The sequence below is a fragment of the Leucopleurus acutus genome (genome assembly GCF_964270905.1).
Source record: "Leucopleurus acutus genome assembly, chromosome: 9".
NCBI classification, from domain to species: Eukaryota; Metazoa; Chordata; class Mammalia; order Artiodactyla; family Delphinidae; genus Leucopleurus; species Leucopleurus acutus.
Genome location: NC_139144.1, coordinates 56783095 through 56807536, shown reverse-complemented (window position 1 = coordinate 56807536; position 24442 = coordinate 56783095). Strand labels below are relative to the sequence as shown.

At 39.8% G+C, this 24442-nt stretch overlaps 1 protein-coding gene across 1 annotated transcript; it reads right to left on the bottom strand.

The window, feature by feature from the left end:
• Positions 1-2204: 2204 nt before the first annotated feature.
• On the bottom strand, positions 2205-23171 carry STEAP4 (STEAP4 metalloreductase). The gene is made up of 5 exons (XM_082845992.1): positions 22930-23171; positions 8179-8633; positions 7000-7527; positions 5578-5742; positions 2205-3812 (listed from the first exon to the last, which is right to left on the bottom strand). The coding sequence occupies exons 2-5, from the start codon at positions 8629-8631 to the stop codon at positions 3549-3551; spliced, it is 1410 nt and encodes a 469-aa protein (XP_082702118.1). The 5' UTR covers positions 8632-8633; positions 22930-23171; the 3' UTR covers positions 2205-3548.
• Between the last annotated feature and the right edge of the window lie 1271 nt (positions 23172-24442).

Here is a 24442-nt window from a genome sequence, read left to right as displayed (position 1 = left end):
AGAGGGATTTTCTACATCATAATCTTAACTTACTGTAGAAAAGTGAAGGAGGATCATATAAGGAGAGTTTTGGTATGTGTGTATCAAACGGGTGGTGGTGTGGGTGATGGTGGTGTTGATGGAGAATGGACATTGAGAGCTGTGTGTGCAGCACCTTGACTGCCATTCCACCTTGATCTGGGGAGGAGGTCCAGAACCTTGTGAGCTCCTAGTGGTCAAATTCGTTATATTTACATTCATCGTTATCATGGCTCTTCTGTGATCCCTGAACAATAAATGCATGAAGAGCTCTTGAACGCAACTCCTAACTGAAGTAGCTTTCGAATAGGGACTTTGTTCTCTCTGCTTCTAGCTTACTGCAGGTTGCCGGCCCTCTCTTTATTTATCTGTTTTTATTTTGTTTTCAAAAGAATGATAACACCCATCAGGGCTGCAGCTGTTCAGTTGTCTAGGGCATTTCATGTCAGGTCCCACAGGTTGAAATCCACTTGAAATCAGTCTATCCATTAAGGCATTTGCCCTGTCCGGGTGGCATCCATGTGGAGGGAGGAAGGAAAGCCTTGTTTTTCTTCCACAAAAGTCCAGTGTGGGATAGTCTACCCCTAGTCCTGTTTGGCCAGCTGATGCTTTCCCTTCTCTGAGGGTAAAACTGAAACATGCAGGATGTTGAAATGCATCACCCTGCTGGGTGCAAGCTTGTGTCACATAAAGCTGCAAATCCATTAATGTGCTTTTCAACCCCTGTACTGCCTCTCCTTTTCCTTATCTCTGAAAGGAACTATTTTTAGTTCCAGATGCTGGAGCTACTGTGATTCAAAACCTTTCAGTCACTTTCTTTGGAATGCTGATGAGTCAAAACCAGAATGATTACAAAACTAGAAAGATTTTACAGAAGCAGTCATCCCTTAATATGGGGAAAACATACAAAAATAAAAGGTATATGATATCATAAAATTTTTTCTAGAATACAGGAAACATACCAGCAGTAAGGAAGTTTAGTCTCACTTTTTAATGTAGAATAGTTTGGAACAGTTAAAAGGAATATAGTTCACTCAACACACCTATTTCTATCTGTTTCAAACTCATTCTTTCCACCTTAAGTTAACTGGGGGAGTCAGCTGCGTTAGGATGGGCACATTGGTTTGATGGTTTGGGAAGGGAAGGATATTGGGAGGGGCGAAAGGAGGGAATTGGCTTCTCTGGTCAGCTGGTGGGGCTTGGAGCCCTTGTGGATGAGGCTGAGGGTCATGCCCAGCAATGCACTGTGATGCCAAAACACCAGGGGCACTCTGTAACGTCTGGCTTCCTGGATGCCTTTTGTGAAGTACCCAGGTAGAGCATTTTTACTAGGTTATAAAAGTAGAATCCTTTTTACTCTAGGTAAGCTTTTTTTTTTTTAACCTAAGAATGGCATTTTCTGTTTTTAGTAATGAACCATGTAGCCAGTAAAAACTTTACTCTCTTACCCAAAAAGGAGCATGGTTAATCCCAAAGGCTTTTTTTAGATCAGCCTGGATAGTACTTAACCTTTAATCAACCAATTCTCTAGCCAAAAGGCAGCTGCCAACCCTAGAATACTTGGCTGTTTTGCATCACATAGCGGGATGAGTAGTGACAATTTCCCTGTCTTTCTCACTGATGCTCTTGGGTCAGCACCACACACCACAGCTCTGCTCAAAGTCGCAAGCTTTTTTATATCCTTGCTTGGGTGGATCAAGAATAACGTAATGGAGTATATATTCTGTGTATCTTCTCATTAACACAAATTGAAATAAAAAACAAAATCTGGTAGGGTATAATGAAACCAACACCCTCATTCAGTGCCAATGGTATTGACTTTAGCAATAATTTGGCAATATGCATCCAATGCTATTAAAAGTTCTTTACTTTTTAATCCCAATTCTTTGCAAGTATTCAGAGGAAGTAATTTAAAATATGGAAAAATTGTACGTGCCAAGATACCCTATGAAATGTTGTAGTAAAAAATGGATATAACCTAAATGTTGAATTAGGGCGGTGGTTAAATAAATGCGTATTTGATGTAATATTATGCAGCCACTGATTCAATACATATACCATGTAAAGTAAGCAGACAAAGCCACGATATATTAAGTGAAAAAGGAAGGGTACAAAATTGAATATACAGTATAGGTAGAACGATTTTCAAAAAGTTTTATAGAAAAATATCCTGGATTGTGGGTGATGTTTTAATATATTTTAATCGTTTTGTATAAGGTCATATAGAATATATGATAATAAAAGTAAAAAGTAAAAGAAATGGCCTTTGTGGAGCAGGCAGAAAAATGTCAAACCCGAAGCCTTTTGGTTATTTCAGTGTGTGGGAAGGTCACACATAAGGCTCCTCTCAGCTCCATGTGTGAGCCAGAAAGGCTAATCCTGCTGAAGGTCGTCTTGGAAATGACCTCATCAGCACACAAAAGCAGAGAGAACCATCCTGCCTTCCAGCAAGGATCTGAGAAACAACCAAGTCTCCTATTACAACTACTGCTCACACCTCTCTCCCCTAAGACACCATAATTCTCTCTCATCTATGTATCGGTTCAACTTACACGTTCATTATTCTTTTAATTTCACTGCTTAAATTGACAACAAACTATGACAAGCTGCAGAAGCTACTTTTTTATACTAGAAATGCATTTCATAGATGATTAATATTGAACAAGATTTGGAATATATTATTTACAAAGCATACCACAAAACCTAAACAATACCAAACCTGATATAGTGCAACTTTATAAAATTTATTTAAATTTTGGTTTATTTGAACTTTTTGCACAAGGGCTTTTATCAGCTCTTCTTTGCTTACTGTACATGCACAAAATCCAAGTGGGTATCCCTCATTTTTAACTCAGTCTTTCCTATACCTATTCCTTTGTAGAGGAAGGATCTATATCTTATGATATAGATTTTTATATATCCAACCCATGATTACTTACAATCAATTGTGATATTTTTATTGTTTTATAAAATAATTCCCCACACTACACATCCATATTGGTAACAAAATCAAAGAGCACACGCAACTGCAGAATTCACCATGGCAATATTTATCATAACCTGCACTGCCAAAAACCAAACTAAAAATCTCATTCCTTTTACTTCCTCGGCCCTCTTCTTCAGACATATCTAATAAAGCCTTTATCAGTGGCCACGATCTTACTGTTTTCTCTTTCACTCCTCTCTGCCCTTGAACCAGAGAAGGAAAGTGCATGGACTTCCCCTAGATTTTGCAAGACATTAGGTCATGCATGCTGCCCACAACAGAGAAGCTTCCTAGTGTGAAACCACAAAGCGAATCGTGACCTCAGCACCCCCAGCTCCAGCAAAAGGAGAAGCAGGGGCCAACACCGATTCAACACCAGCCTGAGATCAAACGGTGTCCATTTCTCAAAGTCAGGCATGATTTCTTTCTCTGTTCACAAGCTTCAGCCCGTGGTGGGAGAAGAACACTTTCTTCACTGCACCCATTATTATTCTCTAAACATACAACACCATAGTTAAGAAGTCCAGGTGAATTGAACTTTGCTTTAAATATCTGTTTTTCCATTCAATGCTGATTCTGAGAATTTCGGGTTCCTTTCCCAGCCCTTGCGGATCCGTGTAAGGGTCTTGTCTATACATGGAAGGATGAGGATGAACTTGATCACCAGCACCGTGCAAGGGATGATCAGTGCTATCACGTAGGCTGAAGGAAGATACCAGACGAGGCTTGAAGGACTGAGGAATCTCTTTCCGCCGTACACCAAGGTGTGGGCTGTGCACAAGATCAGGGTCAAATAACCCAGTTTGGACTATAAGCAAGAAACAAAAACATATACATTAACACTGTTTACACTGTAAGCCAATGAAGGGTATTTGTCAAAGCCACAAGCTTTTGAAACCTGTAATATTTAGAACACTGCTAAGTCCTGAAAAAGCATTAACTCTCCTTCAAGATGATCAGTATATCATTTAAAAAAACACTGTGCTGGGCTTCCCTGGTGGCGCAGTAGTTAAGAATCTGCCTGCCAATGCAGGGGACATGGGTTCTAGCCCTGGTCTGGGAAGATCCCGCATGCCGTGGAGCAACTAAGCCCAAGTGCCACAACTACTGAGCCTGCACTCTAGAGCCCGTGAGCCACAACTACTGAGCCCATGTGCCACAGCTACTGAAGCCCATGCTCCTAGAGCCCGGGCTCCACAACAAGAGAAGCCACCGCGATGAGAAGCCCGTGCACCACAACGAAGGGTAGCCCCCGCTCGCCGCAACTAGAGAAAGCCCGCACGCAGCAATGAAGACCAAAAAAACAGAAGAAAAAAACGCAGCCAAATAAATAAATAAATAAATAAATAAATAAATAAATAAAAAGACTGTGCTTGCAAATGACATGGTGGTTTCATCTTAACCTAACTGGTAAAGATTAGGTTAGGAAAGATTCCCAGGAGTAAATTCTTTTGCATTAGAATAAGTAATGTACCTTCTTCTTCAATGGTAAAACTCTTTCCTGAATCACCTTTTCTGGAGGCCAGAGATGAGTAAGATACAGTATGTCCTCAAGAAGCACCACATTAGTGTATGTTGCTGACTAAGAGCAGATGCTAGCTACATTCTGTCGCAATAAAGAGCAATTAGCAAACTTTACTTTTGGTTGGTAGTTTTGGCCTAAATACAAAGCTCAATGTTCATTTCTGTCTTAATGTCTTGAATAAAGGTGTAAACATGAGAAAATGTTGACTGCATTTGGTCCCTGGGAGAAACTGCAAGACTTCTGAAATTCAAATTGTTCTATAAAGTTCAAAGCTGATTTCAGTTACTAATAGTCTGTTCTGTTATGCTGGTTCACAAGGAGCATGCATCAGAATTACCCAGAGGGCTTGTGAAAACAAACTGCTGGGCCATACCTCCAGAGTTTCTGAGTCATTTAGGTCTGGGTGGGGCCCGGGGATTTGCATCTAACATGATCCCAGGTGATGCTTGTGATGCTGCCACTTCTGGTCCAGGTACCACACTTTGAAGACCACTGGTCTATAAGATACCAGCTGCTTTTAATGAGGTATCTGGTGGTTGATATGTGGAAAAACCGGTTTTCCCTCTTACAGACCAGCGTTGAATCTGGTATGATGACAGTCTAGCGTATCTTGCTTTGAAGGTTTTAAAGATTATTTCATTATATGCCTTTTCATATCAATAAGTCCATATTCTAAAATTGGTTTTCAGAAGTAGAAATTTTATGTTTGGGTTTCTCTCCACCTTGCACCTAGTACATCTCCACACACAGAATTTAATAGTAGTTGGTGCTTTTCACTGTATACTCTTAGCTGTGGCTCTGGGAGTGGTCAGGAATCTTGGCAAGGGATGCCCCGCGAGGAAATTCAGCCATTATGGAATCTGCCACTTGGTACCAGAGTTTAGCATTTTCTAATTTGAACTTGTTTCGGTTGCTATTTTTATGAGATTGCTAGGGAAGTGATGGAGTTACATGAAAATTTATGCAGGGTATGAGAGAAAAATGAGAATATTTGTAAAGCCAGAATCATTTTGCACTGTAAAGTAGATTAAATCGTGAAGTCTTTTACCTGGACAAATCGGAACTCTCTCCAGTTGACCATGTTGCTAACTGATGGCAAGGAAGTGATTCCCAGGAGTACAAACAGGAAAAATCCAAGCATTCCCATAGCGATATATGAATCGCTGAGCCAGGCAGTAGAGGTACTAAATGGACTTTCTTTCTTGGCCATTGCCTAAGAAAAGTTATAAGCAATTTTTTAAAATTCCATTGTTTTACAAACTGCCCAAACTTTTAAGGGGATGAAGAATACCTCTGCATGGTTTCTTTGCTCAAAGAAAATTGTATAACATTTCTTAACAATCACTGAAAATAATTACACTTAGAAAAATACACTTAGATATTATGTTTTTTGATAGAAAAAGTAATTGGTTCTATTGGGACTTTATTATGGTAGTTGACTCCAGGAGTTGTATAGAGAGTTTTAATTGACCTTATAAATCCTAAAACAAAATAAACATTTACTTAAACCTTCCTTACCATATGGCTTCTTGTTCCCCAAGCAAAAATCGATGTTCTCAAATGATTACATCAGGATTCTGTTTTCCTGCTTTATATGCTGATTATTCACACACATGAAGTTTGAGTTCTTTCATGTTTTTTTATGTTGTAATATGGCATCAAGTCTGTTGCATCACATCTTGAGAGAAATCTGGCCCCTGTAACATGACTCTTACCCAAGGACATCCCATGTATTTGTTAGGGAAATAATGTAGAGAAATCCACAGACCCAGCACTTTGAGACTGCAGTAAGATTGATCAAAATCAATTTCCAAACGAGAACTGATGTATAGAACTTCCTCTGGGACAGCTTTAAGACTCCCTGAGCTGATTCTCTCTGAATATTTTGACTATGCAGAATATAGTATTTGACATTTGCTCAGAATTGTTTAGTTTTCTAGTTATTGAGGACAGCATCCCACAAGTCAAACATTAATGGAGTTATAAGCACCCTTTTGTGAATTTGTTTACATTCCTATGACACATGTTTGGACAGCCCCCTCACATATAAGATGGTTGGTTTTGACTTCCAAAAGGAAGTAGCATGCATAAAGATAGAAACTTGAAAACACTTTGGCTTCCATTTATTGAAGTAACTCAAGTAGGTTCATTAAGTTTTCCTGAGCCTCCAAATCTGATAGTTTGTCAGTATCTCAGTGAGTCCTGGGAATACAGATATGGACCCAAGTGGACCTGGGAATCTACCTTTCATTCTCAATAGGTGTATGAGATTTCAACCAGATTCAGTAAAAAACAAAACAAAACAAAACAACAAACCCCTGAAAACAAACATGAGGTGTCTAGTTTTAGCTACTTTAAAAAATAAAGATGCTTAGAACAGTGATTTTCTATAACTGTGAAGTGGAATATGGTGTAGCAGGATTGCTCTTTGATTTAAAGAATAGGAGAATACAAATGAGTAGAGATTTACCTGGGCAATGGTTCTGTTGGTCCATGTCCATCGTACATAATAACGAATAGGGATCACAAGTGTGTAGAGGACATGAAGGAAGGCAAATCCCAGTGCTATCAAGCCAAGCTGCTTTCTGCACAGCATCCAGTGGTCAAGCCAGTCTGGGAATCGGCGGTATTTTGTACCTCGGTACAGCTGCAAGATGGCCGCAATAACGCCAGGGAGGTAAACCAAGGCCAGCAGTGTAAGTGCTGCTATTGGAAAGACACGATTTGGAATAGAAATAGCCAGGCGGAATGTCCTATCTTTTTTTTCATAAACATAAGGGTAGATTACTTCTCTTATTACACAGTAGAAAAAGAAGAATACACACAGAACAGCAGACAAATAGAAGGGGCACTTCCACATTGGAAACAGTTGCAGTGGGTAGTTTTCAATTTCATTGGCTGCCATGAGAGATCCTTTATCCAATGGAGTAAGTCCAAGACTACGAACAATATCCATTACTCTTTGCTTGGCTTTGCTGTCATTTCCGCAGACAAACACCTGGGTTAAAATAATTCATTTTGTATTTTTTCTTTCTTTAGTAATTATTTTGAAAGTCTGTATAAGCACTGTGCAAGACAATGCCATATGGTAGTTAACTGCTTTTCAAACAAGGCTGTAGAAAGGACATATTTAACAAGATGATGGTTTAGACTTGCACATGTGTGTTGGATAGTTAAGTACCAGGGTTTTAAGTCGAGAGTGGCTGTAAGCATATCACACTGATATGATAAGACTTGGTTCTCCACAATGCAAACAGTTTGATCTCTCTTCCGTATTCTTGGGTGCCGTATCACTTATGGATTGCTTTTAATCTCAGTGAATAAATGGAACCCATTTCATACAAGGTAATGGGAATAGAAGGGATACCCATCAACAATTTAGCAGTGTTATTTTCTAGTACTGACAAGAGGGCTCCAGAGACTGACACCATTGGGTTCCATCAAGCTAAAAGCTGAGGGTACAGACAGTGCTAAATAAATCACTACAATTGGTTACCCTACCTGGCCAAGCCCAAGAAAGTCACTCATGGCACATATTAGCAGAATGAAGTGTTTTCTTTTGGAATTACGTTTTGGAACCTTTGACATAAGCACATATTAAAACATTCACTTTTTAAAGATGGAGTGTAAATTTATCATTTAATCTTACCTGCCGACTTGCATCCAGTGCCCTTGACTGGAGAGCCCAGGCTGAGATGGTGTTAAATGCTTTTACCACGTGGGCTCCCGACACCAACTGAGCAAGGTACTCTGCATTCGACTGCGGATACTGCTTGATTTTCAGGTTGTTGCTGACGTCGACCAGTATTTTCCCATTGAGAACCTCAGTTAATTCTGTGAGAAAATCGTAATGTTCCCTGTGGATTGCTATGATTATAATGTCAGATTTCTGGGCCGCTTCTGAGTAGCTCAGGACCTCTGCACCGTTGGGCAGCAGACTGGACATCTGGGGGTTTCGACTTCCAAAAACAATAGAATAACCACATTGGAGCATTTCAAGTCCCAGTGATCGTCCAAAATCTCCAGTTCCAAAAATACATACAGTCTCTTGGTTCTCTGAAGAATTCGTAGTGAGAAGAAGTACATCTGTAGTTTTCTCCATAACTGAAAGATAATAATGCAAACACCCAACAAAATATGAATGTTCTGGCAAAAATTAATGAGAATTATATCCAGGAAACAGTGATTGACTGATGTTGTTTGAATCTTTTACCGAGTTATCTCAAGCATATTCCCTACAAAATTTGGAAGGAGTAAAAACTGTCTCATATATTCTATGTCTTTGTTTTTTTTGAATTTTATTTTAATTTTTTTTATATAGCAGGTTCTTATTAGTTATCTATTTTATACAAATTAGTGTATATATGTCTCATATGGCTTAGTAACAAAATCTTCTATTGGATAAAGAAATGCAGTAAAAACCCAAGACGCTGACTGGTTGCTGTCTTAAACTATGGACGTGTATCACAATGATACTGCATTTATTGAACACTTAACAGTTCCTAAAGTTCTCAAGAGCAAAATCTGACAAAGAATGCAGTAATAAGGAAATTACAGACCAATTCATTTATGTTTAGTGATACAAGAATCCCAGATTAACCAACAGAATCTGGCAGCCTGTTAAGAGACAGTGCACATTGATCACATGGGATTATTCTAGGAATGTAAAGATTAGTTCTGTAAATTCAATATTAGAAAATCCTAATAGAACTCACCATGTTAGAAGATTAAGGAGAAAAATGTGGCCATGTTTATGTATGCTAAAAGATCAAGAACCTATATGTCTTCAGAAATTTATACAACATTGTAAATTAACTATACTTCAATAAAAAAACCTAAAAAAATGATATTTATTCTTGATTCATATTTAAAAAGGAAAAAATAGATATTTCCTTAACATACAAAGTATCTATTTAAATAGCCAAAGTATCTATCTAAATAGCCAGTTGGAAGAAAAAGTTTAATCTATACCTCACACTCCCCCCCAAGGTAAATTTAAAATATATTAAAGATTTAAATTTTTTTTTTTAATGGAACTATAATAGAACTAGAAGAGGCCATGGAGAATTCTTTTATAACCTTAGACGGGAAAGGCCCTTTTCCTATATCACAAATCCTTGAAATCATTAAAGAATAAAGGGACAAATGTGATTACATAAAAATAAATAATACCTGCAAAGCAAAAAATCATGATAAGTGAAGTCACAAGATAATCAAACTGGAAAAAAATATATATATATTTTTTTGCGGTACGCGGGCCTCTCACTGTTGTGGCCTCTCCCGTTGCGGAGCACAGGCTCCGGACGCACAGGCTCAGCAGCCATGGCTCACGGGCTTAGCCGCTCCGCGCATGTGGGATCTTCCCGGACCAGGGCACGAACCCGCGTCCCCTGCATCGGCAGGCGGACTCTCAACCACTGCGACACCAGGGAAGCCCTGGAAAACTATTTTAAACTCATACAAACCAATAAAAAATTTGCCCACTAGACAATAGGGCAAAAGAATATGAGATGCTAGTTCATCCTAGGGAAATAGGACTTTTCAATATAGTAAAAGATTTCTTAATCTTACCCAAAGTAAAAGAAATGCAGGATAAAACTAAACTGAGATACTGTTATAAACCATGTGATTGTGTTGCTTTGTAAGGTTTTGAAATTTAAAGATTTGAAGTTTTCATGATCTAATAAAATAATCCAGGATACTCTCTCCACTTTCAAAGAATATTATTTCTTCCTTCGGTACTGGATTTTTCTCAAAAACTTTTCTCTTCCCAATATTTAGCATTTAGTTTAAACTTTTAGTTAATCTTCTTTTTGGGGTGTGTGTGTGTGTGTGTGTGTGTGTGTGTGTGTGTGTGTGTGTGTGTGTGTGTAGTCTCTTGTGTTCAGTGATGCATCCTCAGTGCTAAAAAAGAGCACTGCCTGTGATGGACCAGGCACTTCTTGGTAAATATTTGTGGGATCATATTAGAAGGGTGGAATGTCGGAGCTGGAAGCAGCGGTTTCCTCTGTGTGCCAGGCACAGCATGAGGTGCATGATGAGGAGGAAGCTGAGTGAGTACAGACTGAGCACTGGGAGTTAGGGAGGAGTAAGGTGAAGCAGAGAAGTGGGGGAAGGTGTTGTAAGGACATTGCTTCTTCCACCCAAATGGGTTTAAAGTAAAACTTCGTGAATTTGATGTGGCACTTCAAACCAGACCTAATCATTCTTCCATTCCAGCATGGTGAATTTCATGCAGATTGTAGAGCATATGAAGATTGCACCTTTTCAATAGGATTTCAGAAATTTGCCCTTTCCATTCTAGCCCATGGAAAACACCTGTTTTTTGATTTTCTTGAAGTATAGTTAATTTCCAATGTTGTGTTAGTTTGGGGGTAAGCAAAGTGATTCAGTTATACATATATATATATGTATATATATATTCTTTTTCAGATTCTTTTCCATTATAGGTTATTACAAGATATTGAATATGGTTCCCTGTGCTATACAGTTGGTCCTTATTGTTTACCTTTGTTATATATAGTGGTGTGTATATGGTTTTTATAAATTTATTTTATCTATTTATTTTTGGCTGTGTTGGGTCTTCGTTGCTGTGCGCGGGCTTTCTCTAGTTGCGGTGAGCGGGGGCTACTCTGTTGCGGTGCACGGTATTCTCATTGCAGTGGCTTCTCTTGTTGCAGAGCACGGGCTCTAGGCGTGTGAGCTCAGTAGCTGTGACTCACAGACTCTAGAGCGCAGGCTCAGTAGTTGTGGCTCACAGGCTTAGTTGCTCCGCAGCATGTGGGATCTTCCTAGACCAGGGCTCGACCCCATGTCCCATGCATTGGCAGGCGGATTCTCCACCACTGTGCCACCAGGGAAGCCCAGTGGTGTGTATATGTTAATTCCAAACCACTGCGCCACCAGGGAAGCCCAGTGGTGTGTATATGTTAATTCCAAACTCCTAATTTGTCTCCCCCGCCCCTGCTATCCCCTCCCCTTTGGTAACCATAAGTTTGTTTTCAATGTCTGTGAGTCTATTTCTGTTTTGTAAATAAGTTTATTTGTATCATTTTGTTTTTAGATTCCACATATAAGTGATATCATATGGTGTGTGTCCTTCTCTGTCTCACTTCCCTTAGTAAAGGAACAAGAAATACAAGACTTCTCTGTACTTCCACAGAAACTCTTTGAATAATTTAATTAAGCACAACAAGTGAATCATTTTATAAACTAGCTAGTGACTGATATCCTGAATTTTATCAGAGTAGGAAATGACCTTATATGGGAAAGCACCTGGATATGATCAGGGCCTATCATATGGAAACACAGCTGTCCCTTTGAAAAACTCTTAGCAGCATCTACAAATGCAAACTAGTGTAGCAAATTCTATTGTATTGCTAATCAGTTAACAACTAATTGTTACGACTCAAACCCTAAACTGCTGAATGATGCCTTAATTTTTCTACTTCGTAGAACTGGTTTGTGAGTGTACTGACAGAATACCAGTGTGCCTGGCTATTCCCTCACTTTTTCTCCATTCTTTATCCTAATATATTATTTTTCTATCTCCTATATTGGGATGAACATTTGCAAGCAAAATATAGATTTGACAAAGTTGCCTGTGTCCTGCAATGAAATGGATGATGTCTTTACTGACATATTATCATTTGGATTACCTTAATCATTGCAGCGAGAGAGTCCAGACTTCATTTTGACCACGTGGCCCCTACATTCATCTATTCTAACCTGTCATAAAATTTTTTTAAAAAAAATGTAGATATTAACTACACTACACTAGTATTTTTTGCTCCACTTACTGGCCACGTGACCTTGGGTAAGTTAAACTATGTGTGTCTCAGTTTCATCAACTTTAAAATGAGAGATCTGTAGTACCTACTCTAGGGGCATTGTGAGGATCAGATGAATTGATGTACCTTAGAACAATTCCTGAGACTTAGTAAGTACTCGATAAGCTGTCTATTATTAGGAGAGTATTTAATATGCTATAATTAATTAATCAGTCTATTAATGATCTAATTAATGTAGTCTTTTTATAAATTCTATACATTAAGGGTTAATTATGCTTCTTTAACTGTGATTACTGGAATATATAAAATTTACCTGAAATAGTATTCAATAATTCTTGAGAAGCTTCTGCTTCCCCCACTTCTTTCTCATAAATAAAACCTTATATAAAATGGCTTCAGAGCATATGAATTTATCAAAACACAGATGTAAAAACAGCTCAAGTGTGAATTTCTCTCATTTGTAATTCTTTCACATTTTACTTTAATATTTCCCCCTTAAAATGCAGCTTGGCAATCCAGTATAACACACTTGGGCTGTTATCCCAAGCATTAAAATTTATTTTCCCTCTTAAATCTTCAGAGACAAACTGAAGATACAAAAACAGTAAGGAGATATTAAAATATCACTGGTGGAGTCAATAGAAAGTAATACAGTTATTCCATTGGGCAGTTAGTTACTCCGTATCAAGTTATAGAAGTTATAAGGTTGATAATTGTGTCACACACATCTTGAGTTCCCCTTCAAATCCTCCTGGTTCTATTTCCAGTCCTTGGGCAATAACTGGGCTCTGCTCTGTTTCCACTGCCTAACAGAGGCTCACTTTGGGGCTCTAGATCTTTTAGCTCTCGATCCTTGTCCTGGGCTTCTCTGATACCTGTGCCTGTTTGGCACTCAGACATGTACAGCCCATTGCCCCATCATAGACAACGGGGCACAGGACTCCATGGATAAGTGCTTCCCCTTTCATCTTCTGGAACACAGTTCTGACACATTTCATAAGGCTCCTATGAAAGTCCTAGAGGAAAAGAGTACCACTCATCTGTAACAGTGGCCGATTTAATGGGCTTTTGTCTTTCCCATGTTCCCTGGTTTAAGCCCCTTGCCCCTCACTCCTGTTCCCTGGAATCACTTCCGTAATAAACTATCTGCACACAAGCCTTTGTTACAGGCTCTGCTTGCAAATCAACCCAGGATAATACACTATTTTGATTATCATTATCTTTTCATGGTAGAAGAAAAATGATCAGACCTCAGGTTACAACTGGGATGATGAAATAACATGTAAAAAGTTAAAAAGTTAGCTAATTCTTTGGAAGAATTTGATTCAGCACTCTTGGAAAAAATATCCTGAAAATAGATGTTCATGAAAATGAGATGTATGCACACTCTAAACCACAAGGGAGATCTCACTGAGGGTGTATTTTACAGTAAGTACTAGGTAAAGAAGGAAGTTACAATCATTTCAGACTATTTGTAACTCAAAATAACTCCCATGTATAAACATGGATTTATGGAGGTAGTAAGGTTTCTTGTTCAAAGACTTGTAAAAAAAACTTTCCTAGTCCTCTTTTATTCATAGATGTAGGATGGAAGGAATAAAGAAAATAAGAAAGGTGGTAAACAGGAAGCGGAGTTATTAAGGGAGAGTTGGGGTAAGATGGTTATGGCATAGTGGTCTCCTCTCCTTCCTTCAGCGCTTTCCAAACCTCAGTTATGTAACAGGAATCAAAACAAGACTACCCCCTGGTTTGGAAAATCTCCAGGTTTTGCCTCCTGTGGAAGCATCTCCCAGAGAGGGAGGCCAAGACAGGCAAAGCGACCCTGCAAGAGTGTTTATATAGATCAGAGACTGGCAACCAATGATGCAGATGCAAAGGTGACAGAGACAACTGTGAGGGCCATGGTAGCAGCCACCAAGAAGCGTAAGCGTGAGTGTGTGTGTGTGTATGTGTGTGCGCACGCATGTGCCTATGTGATGAAGTGGTACTGGTGTGGGTCATGTAGAGTCTCGCCCATCAGGTCCCTCTGTCTGCAGATCCCACCCCGGGTTCTGGGAGCCTAAGGCAGCATTCCGCTGGATGTTCCCAGCTAGGTATCCCTTGAGGATGTTAGGGCCAGTCTGGTTTGTGCTTTTACTTCTCTCATCTCCCAGAGGTCAGAGGGCAGAGAGGCCCAGTTCTAGCTTTAGAGGATTCTAGCATATGAAAAACATGGAAATGTCCTAATGGAATACAAACATTTCACATTTTAAACGCTTGTATTTAACAAGCAAAGAAACCTTTTTATTTAAAATAATTATAGATTCACAGTAAGTTTAAAGCTAGTACAAGAGGTCCTTGTGCATCCTTTATCATTTCCTCCAGCGTTTACATTTTATATAGCTAGAGTACAATATCAAAACTGGGAAACTGATATCAGGACATTGGGTGTGTATAATTCTCTGTCATTTTATCCCTTGTGTGGGTTCAGGTACCCACTACTGCAATCAGGATGCAGAACTATTCCGTCACTACCCCTTTATAGTCATACTTATCCCCCTCTCTGACTCCAGCCCCAATCCCTGGAAGTCATGAATCTGTTCTCTGCTCTGTAATTTTATCATTTTGAGAATGTTATATAATGAAATCACACAAAATGCAACCTTTTCATATTGGCTTTTTTTCACTTAGTATAATGCCCTTGAGATCCATCCAAGTTGGCGCATATGTAAATAGTTCATGTAAATAGTTCGTTCCTTTTTAGTGTTGAGTCCATGGTATGGACTTCTTCATTTGCTAGTTTGCTACCTGAATGTCCTGTTTGGAAATGTTGCAACAGCGTTACAAAATCTGCATGTTTTAAGTGTTTATACTTAACAGGTCAATGCTATCAAATGCTCAGGCACCACCTCCTGAGATTCTGAATCAATTGTTCTGAGGTAGGGCCCAGACATCTGTATGTTTAAAAAACCAGACCAAACAGGTCAGTTCTAAAGAGCATCCAGAGCTGAGAACCACTGGAAATGGGAAAAGATAAGGGTATCTTTTTTGGAAAGAGATGGTGAGGAGGGAAAAGGCAGAGGGAGAACAGGCTGTGGATGAGCTTGTAGGGGGATGCAGAAACATTTCACCTGCTTTACAACTTCTTCCTCTAAGTAACCATTGGCTGGGTCTGATAGCCTAGAATTCCTACTTTTATGAAAACTGGAGGCAAAAAAAGAGTGTGTAGGCCTCCTATGGGAGAGGGTCAAGGGATGCCAGACACAAGACTTGGTAGGCTTTGCTCTACAATTCCCTTAAGGAAACTTTGATGAGTTGTCTTCTATGAGCCACAAGTTATGGTTTGATCAAATCCAGCCATGAATCTGCTACGGTCACTCCTTCACAGCATCTCTCATACGGTGCCAGACAACATCCCGTTTACATTCGGATGAAACCAGTATTAAAGACATTCTGCCCCTTTCTCCCTTTGAGAATTCAGCTTTGAATTCTGAAGCGATTGTTCACACAAGGTTTTGAACTCCTCCTACAGTACCCTCTCCGGACACCCCCCTCCTGCCCTCCGTCGGGGTTGTAGCACACAAGTCCAGTGATCTGGCCTGGCACCTCCAGGGAGTCAGAACACAAATGACACTTTTAAACTCTATACGATGTGACAGGATTTTTCATTTTAATTTGATGCCTGTAAACAGGGATTTTAAAATTTCCTTCCTTCTGTTTTATTATCCCTTCTGAATTTCAACCTGAAAGCCCTAGATGACTTGACAACACATTTGTAGTGAGCTGACGCCCATCAATCAAATGTTTCTTTTAATTACCAGGCATAGGGGCGGGACGGAGTTCTGCAACTCGGCCAGCCTTCCTCTGATTCAGAGCATTTGTTTTAATATATCCCAGGGACAATTGGAAAGCAAAAAATAGTAAAAAAAAATATATATTTTAAAACCTTACAATAATACATGAACCCATCCAGTTTATTCACTGAGCTATTTCTGTATTTAGTGAGATCAAGGCTCTTTAGGGAAAGCAAGCATGCTCACATTTAAGCACATATTCTTTTACTAACAGGCATATATTACTGTAGCAAAATCAGAAGCTCTTGGTTTAAAAAGACCACTGATTGTAGTTTACAAAAAATGTAATGTGCCCATAATTAATGGAGTTTTCTAATTTTTTTGACAGTTCCATCTTCAGCCTATATATGTTATTTGAAAATATAATAGTACTTTTCTTATTTTAGCCTTGTAGTTAGAAGTAGCTCTGTCAGTAATAGCTATAGACTGACATAAATCTATCATTTAAAGCTCTTAATCTAAATAAAGAAACCACTGCAGGTTGGTTGCTGAAAAATTGATTAATGATTTCAATTGCTTTGGGAGAAAATGTTATGTATCTCATAGCACTCTAATTTACTGATGCTTAGTTTTTATGCTAGCCAATAGAATGACCCAAAAGGAAATTAATCTTAACTTGTACAGTCTGATTAAATCACAAGAGTATAACTAAATATAACCTTTACATTAATATTCTATGGGGAGATATATCCACATGAATTGCTAATAAGTAAAACTAGCCATGACGTGCTGCAGCTAAAATGATTCTGTCAGTAACATTTCACTGCCACCCAATGAATACCAGGAGAGCAAGGTAATGCAGAGCTATATTATCGATTTTAATTGTACTTTAGGAGAAAATTTATTTCTTTTAAATATTGGTTCTTTGGTGAAATTCTGGTCCAACTAAAAATCTTTTTAATACGTGTTTTCACATTTACATCTCAGCTGCATCTGTCAAGATAAATGAAGATTGTTTTATGATTCCCTGGCTAAGAATTTTATCATGTAGGTTTATTATCCCCTGTCTAGGCTAGTTAGTTCATTTGATTAAAGCTGGGGTTCATGACAGCAAGGTCAGGGATTCAGTCATGGCTGAGTTAGTTTACCTTGACCTCTGTTTGCATTCTAAATCCTGAACAGCTTATAAATCTGTCGTTCACCAAAGATTCAGCATGAGAATCAGGACCTGGATTGCCACCATCAGAAAAACAACTCTGTCTCACTGACTGGGTAGCATTTGACTCGTACACAATACCTGAGCATTTGCTTTTTTTTTTTTTTTTTAAGTAGTTTTTTATTTTTTTAATTTTTTAAAAATTTTATTTATTTATTTATTTATTTTTGGCCGTGTTGGGTCTTTGTTGCTGCCCACAGGCTTTCTCTAGCTGCGGTGAGTGGAGGCTACTCTTCCTTGCGGTGCGCGGGCTTCTCATTAGGGTGGCTTCGCTTTGTTGCGGAGCACGGGCTCTAGGTATGCGGACTCAGTAGCTGTGGCTAGCAGGCTCTAGAGCACAGGCTCAGTAGTTGTGGCTCACGGGCTCTAGCGTGCAGGCTCAGTAGTTGTGGCACACAGGCTTAGCTGCTCCGCGGCATGTGGGATCTTCCCGGACCAGGGCTCGAACCCATGTCCCCTGCATTGGCAGGCGGTTTCTTAACCACTGTGCCACCAGGGAGGTCCTGAGCATTTGCTTATTGGGTAATTTGGTGATCACAAAAACCCACTTAATATTTAGTATCCATTAGTGGGTTTTGCTTTTCTTGGACTGCTGTAGTCAGAGATATTTAAGAAGTGATTTGATCATTTCAGAATTAACTTTGTTTAAATAAATTTCCTGTGAATAGTTATTTATCCTCACCTTGAGGCCACTGGGAATTATCTCACTATTGATAACTGCCAACTCAGTTTGGAGATAGAGCAGTTTTGCTGTGGATCTGATCCCATTCCCTGGTCCCCAACCCTGCTGATGGGGTAACTCCAATCTGCTTCAAAGCATCTCCTCAGCATTTTTAGAAATCTCCTAGGGGTGGTTTACATGTCTTGTATATAGTCTCCTTTATCTTCTTTTGGGCACCGTTTTCTTCTATTTCTAATTTGGCTCTGGAGGCAAGGACTCCCAATGGCCAGAGTACGTCTAATGTTCGCCAAGACCCCATGAGCTGGAGCTGCGACCATGATCTGGCCTTTCAGCTGCTTCATTTCTTACCCCAGGAGGGAAAGTACCCTCGAAACACCTTTCCGCCTCCTGTATTATACTCTGATATACAGGCCTGAGGGCAGTGCTGGTTGATCAATATATTTTAGCGAAAGCAGCTCCTTCTTTTTAAGTCCTAGGTATTTAATTTCAGCTCTTTTTAGTTGTGTGGTATGACCAGAGCTGGCTTGCCAGCTGAAAGTTTGAAATCAGCCGTGGTGGGAGTTTTCACACCATGGAAATCAGCAAATGCTGTAATTCAGGACATTTTTTTTTTGCCTTAGAGAGCCATTTACCACTTAGAGAGCATACCACTGACTCTTTCTCTCATCCCCTTCTCCCCAAGACTCTGCCTGTGACCATGGAAATGGAGAAATAACTGGACTGACAGGATGATATACTTTCCCACTCCTGACTTCGTACTTTAAGCCTTAAAATCTCTTTCCTTAGAGGTCTTCCTTCTAGGAAGGCTCCTAGGTTCTTAATGATAACAGAATCCTTGTGGCTTCCCTCCCTCAACAAATGTTCCAGACCCTCTCCACTGCACACATGGAGTTAACACGATTTTGGCTGTAAGTCTGACATCGCTAGACTCTTGGTTCCCTCGGGGAGATAGATACAGGGACCTCTTTGTGTACCATCATCCCATAACACATATCTTCTAATTTTCCAGACATGCATTAAAAAAAAAAAAGAGCACAGTTTAGGATCTCAGTTGAAGATAACCATTATTAACTGCAATGAACCATTTACCAACTTGCTAATTGCTTTCTCCTCAGGCCCTTCCCGTATCTCATACCACCTAAGTCAGGGCAATTGAATAGGATGAAGAAATCATTTTAGTACTTGGGTACTGGAGAAGAAATAACTAGAAGCATGATCATTTCTATAATAAGAATGATTTGCTGTAACTTAGTTCTTTTGAACTGTTCAATAGGCTTCATTTCTTGTGCCATGCCTTCAGGTATTAAAGAAGGGCTCAAGTGTTTTACTTAAGTTAAACTAATTAAAACCTTTAAAACTTCAATATTCCAACATTCATGACCTCAGTTAAATGCCTTAATCTCATTATGTCACTCTTTAAAATGAATTAAACTCCAAAGTATTATAGTTACAAATTTATTATGAACCTTACCCAGGATAGCAACATAATGGGGTTACTAAAATGAGAAGAAATACCAAGGTTGCTGCAATTTCTTTATCCTTTTAAAAATAGTTATAATAATTTCCACTACTTACTTTATATGTACTGTACAGCATACAGCAATCTCATGCTTCTTCCCAAAGGGCAGGACACTTTGACCCTATTAACTAGTACAGCTCAGGGGGCATCCATGCTTATAACCTCCTATGCCCATAATGATAAGCATCTTTCAAAAATAAAAATTAGTGTTATCAACAATGTCTTGGTAGGATTGCGTGTTTTTGACAGATTTATTGAACAGCCTCTCTGAGCCAGGCACTGTGCTATACAAGAGGGATAAAGTGATAAACTTTAGACTGACCTGGTCCTCCAGGGGCTCCCAAGTTGGGGAAGATGTAGACACATAATCAAACTGCTGCAATACAACGTGTGGAGATGTTGCATATACAGAGGAGGGGAGCTATTCTACCTGGGAAGTAGGACAAGAAAGTTTACCAAAGTCTGTGCATAATTGCTTCAGACACTGCTTAATTTGGTCTCAAAACTGTTTCAATACCCTGTAAAATGAAAAGTATAGATGAAGATGTATAATCAGTGTGGACCATTAGCCACGCCCTCCTATTCCCGTGCTTCTCAGTGCTTATGCCATCACCAGTGAAACCGTGGTTGGAACACTTGGCCCTGTGCTTGATGCCATTTTTTTTCCTTCAATATTTGGAGCTAAAGTAAAAGACATGTGTTCTAATAACCCCTCTCTAAGAGGAGTGCTATACAGTTATATTAAGTTACCTCTCAGCTTTCTCTTTTTTCAGAATTATATTTCCTGACTTTTCAAAATTATCCTTTGCACACATTTACCTTCCTTATAAGATGAAAAGTGAACTTAACTTATCCTGACATGAAGACTGATCATGTAACCTACATTTCAAAGAAACATACTTTAGTCAAAATAACTTTTCAGAAGGATGCAACCATCAAAGTTCAGTATGATAAGGCTTTTTTACACATGGCAGACTACACTCTTCTAGAACAATGTGGAGAAGCATTCAGATTAGGATGTCATGTCCTGCCTAGGTAATTAGGGTGGAAATGCTTCTTTGAGTAGAACATTGCATATTTTTTGCAGTGACATATTTCTGAAAGATGATCTTCATACAGTGCAAGCATTCTTTATTCCTTTTTCCGTAATGATTTTGGAAGAACAAATTGCTTACGTATGTTGGCCAAGTATGTTTTCTTACCATACATTGTTTTCAGCATTAATTATCCTTTAGTTATTTACTTAGCTTTATTCCTTCCAGGTCTGATTTCTTCTCAACAAAAGAACAAGGGTTAATTCAAATCATTTTGGAAATGACCTAAAAGTCATTCAAAATTCATGGTAGGTTGAATACATCATGTGGAACTGTTCATAGTTAACTGTCTTCATAGTTAACTAGTGACCCATTCTCTTTGGATGTGCAGAGCACAGAAGGACGTACAAAGCCCAGAGTCAAACAGGTGGCTTCAGAGGCCTTGTAAACTTTATTTCTATTACTTCTGGCCTAACTACAACTTCAAAAAAAAAATCCCACACAGAAAACTTCACTATCCACTTCACTATCCACAGCCTGTCCGAGATTCTTAGAGTAGGAATTACTCTACTTCCTTCCTTACTCTAATTCCTTCCTTAGAGTAGGAATTACATAGGTAGATGTAGTTGCAGACACTTAACAATTGACAAGGACAACCCATAAGAAACCTACAAGTTGCCCTGGCAAGTCTTCAAGTTTGAAAGGTGATTATATCTTTTTTTTTTTTTTTTGGCTAGCAGATTAACTTTGTGAAGATTTTAAAAGGAAATAATTTTTAAATAGCAGTTGAAAAAAGATGCAAATGACTTATAAAGATAACTGGATGGTAAGGATCATCATCTCCTTCAGGAGATGAGGAAATGTAGAGTGACTGTTCAGGATTTCTTCCATTTTGGAATTCTATGACAAATGAATCTATTTTTCTTAAAACTGTTCAGAATAAGGCTCAAGGCTTAAGGTCATCAATGTATGAACAGGCTTACAAAAACGTATTTGGTTACTTCGAACAACAGTTAGCAAGCTTAAGCAAGGCAGGAATCCGAAAATCATTCTCAAGTTAGGGGTCGGGCCTCAAACATGCTGGTTTCTGAACCTTCAGTTGCCGTGTGAACTTCAGCAGCACCATAAGTGTTGCCAAATGGACAGAGTGCTATGACCCAGTTTCTCCATACACATGTTCCATTTCCTATACAACCTTGAAGCCTGATAAATAGGGAGTGCTTCATCCTGCTTTCTGGGTTGGCAGTGTTTGCCATGCAGGTAGAATACAGGCAGGTAGAATTTCATACTGTGCTAAATCAAAGCATTCTGAAAAACTCAGGGCCTTGCAAAAAAGTTACTGCTTCAAATAAATGTGCCATTTTATAAAATTACACCTACTGTATCAGAAACAAATGTTCTTTCATATGAGTGACACTTATATGACTCCCATTTATAGGGAATAGGACATTCTCATACAGCAAGGCTGAAGAATTGGTTTGGAAAGCTGAGAGTATTCTCTGAATGATAAATGTGGTACAAGTCTAGATACTCCGTGGGGAAAGACTATCTCTCCACAGCTGGGTAGTTTCCCTATAAAAGTGAAACCTGCATTATTATGAAGAAAGTAATTACTTGGTTACACTTATAGCATTGATGAAATTTTCAGTGTATTTCAAACCTGCAAACATCTTTAGTCATGTGTTTTCACCTTGTTAGAGTTGGATTTTGTGGCTGCTCTGGTCCAAGAGCCTTATATTTTACATGTGTGGAAACTGAGGCTGAGGTACTGAACTTCTAATTAGAACTAGGAATAGAATTCCCCAATCCACCCCTGCCCTAGTCTCCATCCAATTCACTTTCCCTTACACCAGTCATCTTTTAAAGAAAGTTTCTAAATTACTATCCAGAGGGAAAAACTACCTTCCAGCTGCCTCTGGACAAACAGGGAACCAAAGGCTTTATTTACTCTGAACAATTACATTCCAAAAAATATTTCTCTGGAAAAGCAATTAATCACTAAACTGCAGAAGGACATTGGAATCAAGATCAAGGATGGAAGCGGTTGCAGATCTCAGGACACATTTTCAGCTCTTGGTCAAGAAGCGGACTCAGATCTAGATTGCCTTTATCCAGAAGTAAGATACAGAGAGGTATCCAAACCTCCAAGTCCTCTCCTTCGGTCTCGTCTGCACCCCGGGGATGAAAGTCTAGGAAGCAAGCCACTTGTTGAATTGCTTAACTCATCTGGCCACACACTTGGGTGGCCTTGCACCTTCTTCCCAGGGTGAGCAGGTTTGCGGAGTGGGGTCCTGGAAGCAGGGGTTCGAGGTGGGCGGAAGCTGATAAGGGAGGGGAGCCCTGTGGCGAAAGGTACAAGGCGAAGGCCAGCAGCAATGTGACCCACCTGCGGGAGAGGTGTTTCCCAGGCAGCTGTGGTCCAGCGTGGCTGCTGCGGGGCGCGCTGAGTGCCGGGCCGAGAGGGGACGCTGTGTGGCGTTCAGGCTCGGGGCTGCGGTTCGCCGCTCTCGTCGGTATAAGAAGCCGGAGAGCGGAGGGAGGGGCCCACTAGATTGCGCAAGAGAAGCGGTGAAGAAAGCAAGCGTTTCCAGGAAGAGTTCAAGCTGGGAATCCTGGGCAGCTGGAAAGACCAGAAATTCCGGTGCTGTCACTGCCGCTATTGCTTCAGATGTTGCTGCTGATCTCTGGCCAGCGGGGTTTTTAAAGCGTTTTCCCCAAACCCCTTGGGATATGTGCATCCCAGGCAGATTGAGGCTTGGAGAGGCTGAGGAGGACCCCTTTCCTAAGGAGCCAGAGGGGCTGCTCTGAAGAGCTGAGAAAACACCACCTGATTTAGGCACCTAGGCATTTCCCCCTGTGCCATAGTGTCAATTCAGAGGTGACATCTTTCCCCTGTGCCTGGAAACCCTCTTTTTTTTTTTTTTTCCCAGGTAGGGGTTCATAGCCTGGATGATCTTGAATTTGGAGGTCTTAATTTAGGTAGATTAAATGGCTCAAAAGAAACAAACCAAGTGAAAGAGAGGGATGATGATACCTTAATACGCAATAATATATATTGGACTGATAGTCTTTCTACTTAGGAAGAGCTCAAAAAACACAGCCATGTTGGTTTAAGATTTAACTAACCATGATAATCTGTGGGACAGAGCACTCCTGCACTCCCATGCTCTGTGGTCTAGAGCCCAGAGTTTTCCCAGTCTCTCTCTCACCCAGTCACCTGGTCTTAATGGCATGCTTGCCAAGGCCCAGGATGTTCAGCCACGTGGGGGTCCTGTTCCCTGCACTTTTGAGCCAAACCCCCTTTTGCCTGGATTGCAACTTTCCCCAGAGCATCTCATGGAGTCAGCTCAGATCCCATGTCTTCCAAGAGGTCTTCTCTGAGCCACTTGTTACAATTAATCTTTTCTTTATCCATACAGTGTAGTTCATTCTTCTACTACAGAAGTTAGAATAATTTGTCTCTTAAGAAAGTTATTGTGTATCTCCTCTCCTGGTCTGCAAGCTTCGAAGACTGATACCCTATCCTTTTCAGCCTGGAATTCTCCACCACACCTAGCACAGTAGTTGGCATATAATAAGGTACTCAATATTTCTTGCACTCATTAATAAATCTACTGCCAATTATTATATTTTGCAAAAAGTTCATCTGGTAGTATTCTTTGGGCAAGGAAGAACTTAAAAAGGTATTCATTGCTTTTATAGCATCTAATTTTCCCAGTTTGAAGACTCACAGGGTGAGAGAAGGGGTGTAACTAGGAAAGAAGGCTTCCTGCTGTTTCTCTAAGAGGCCTCACGGTTGATCAACACAGTTCCTGTGACTTGCCCCTGGTCCAGCATCTGCAGGGCTTGTGGGCACAGAAACTTGATTCTTAGCACACTGAACCTGGTACTTACAACTA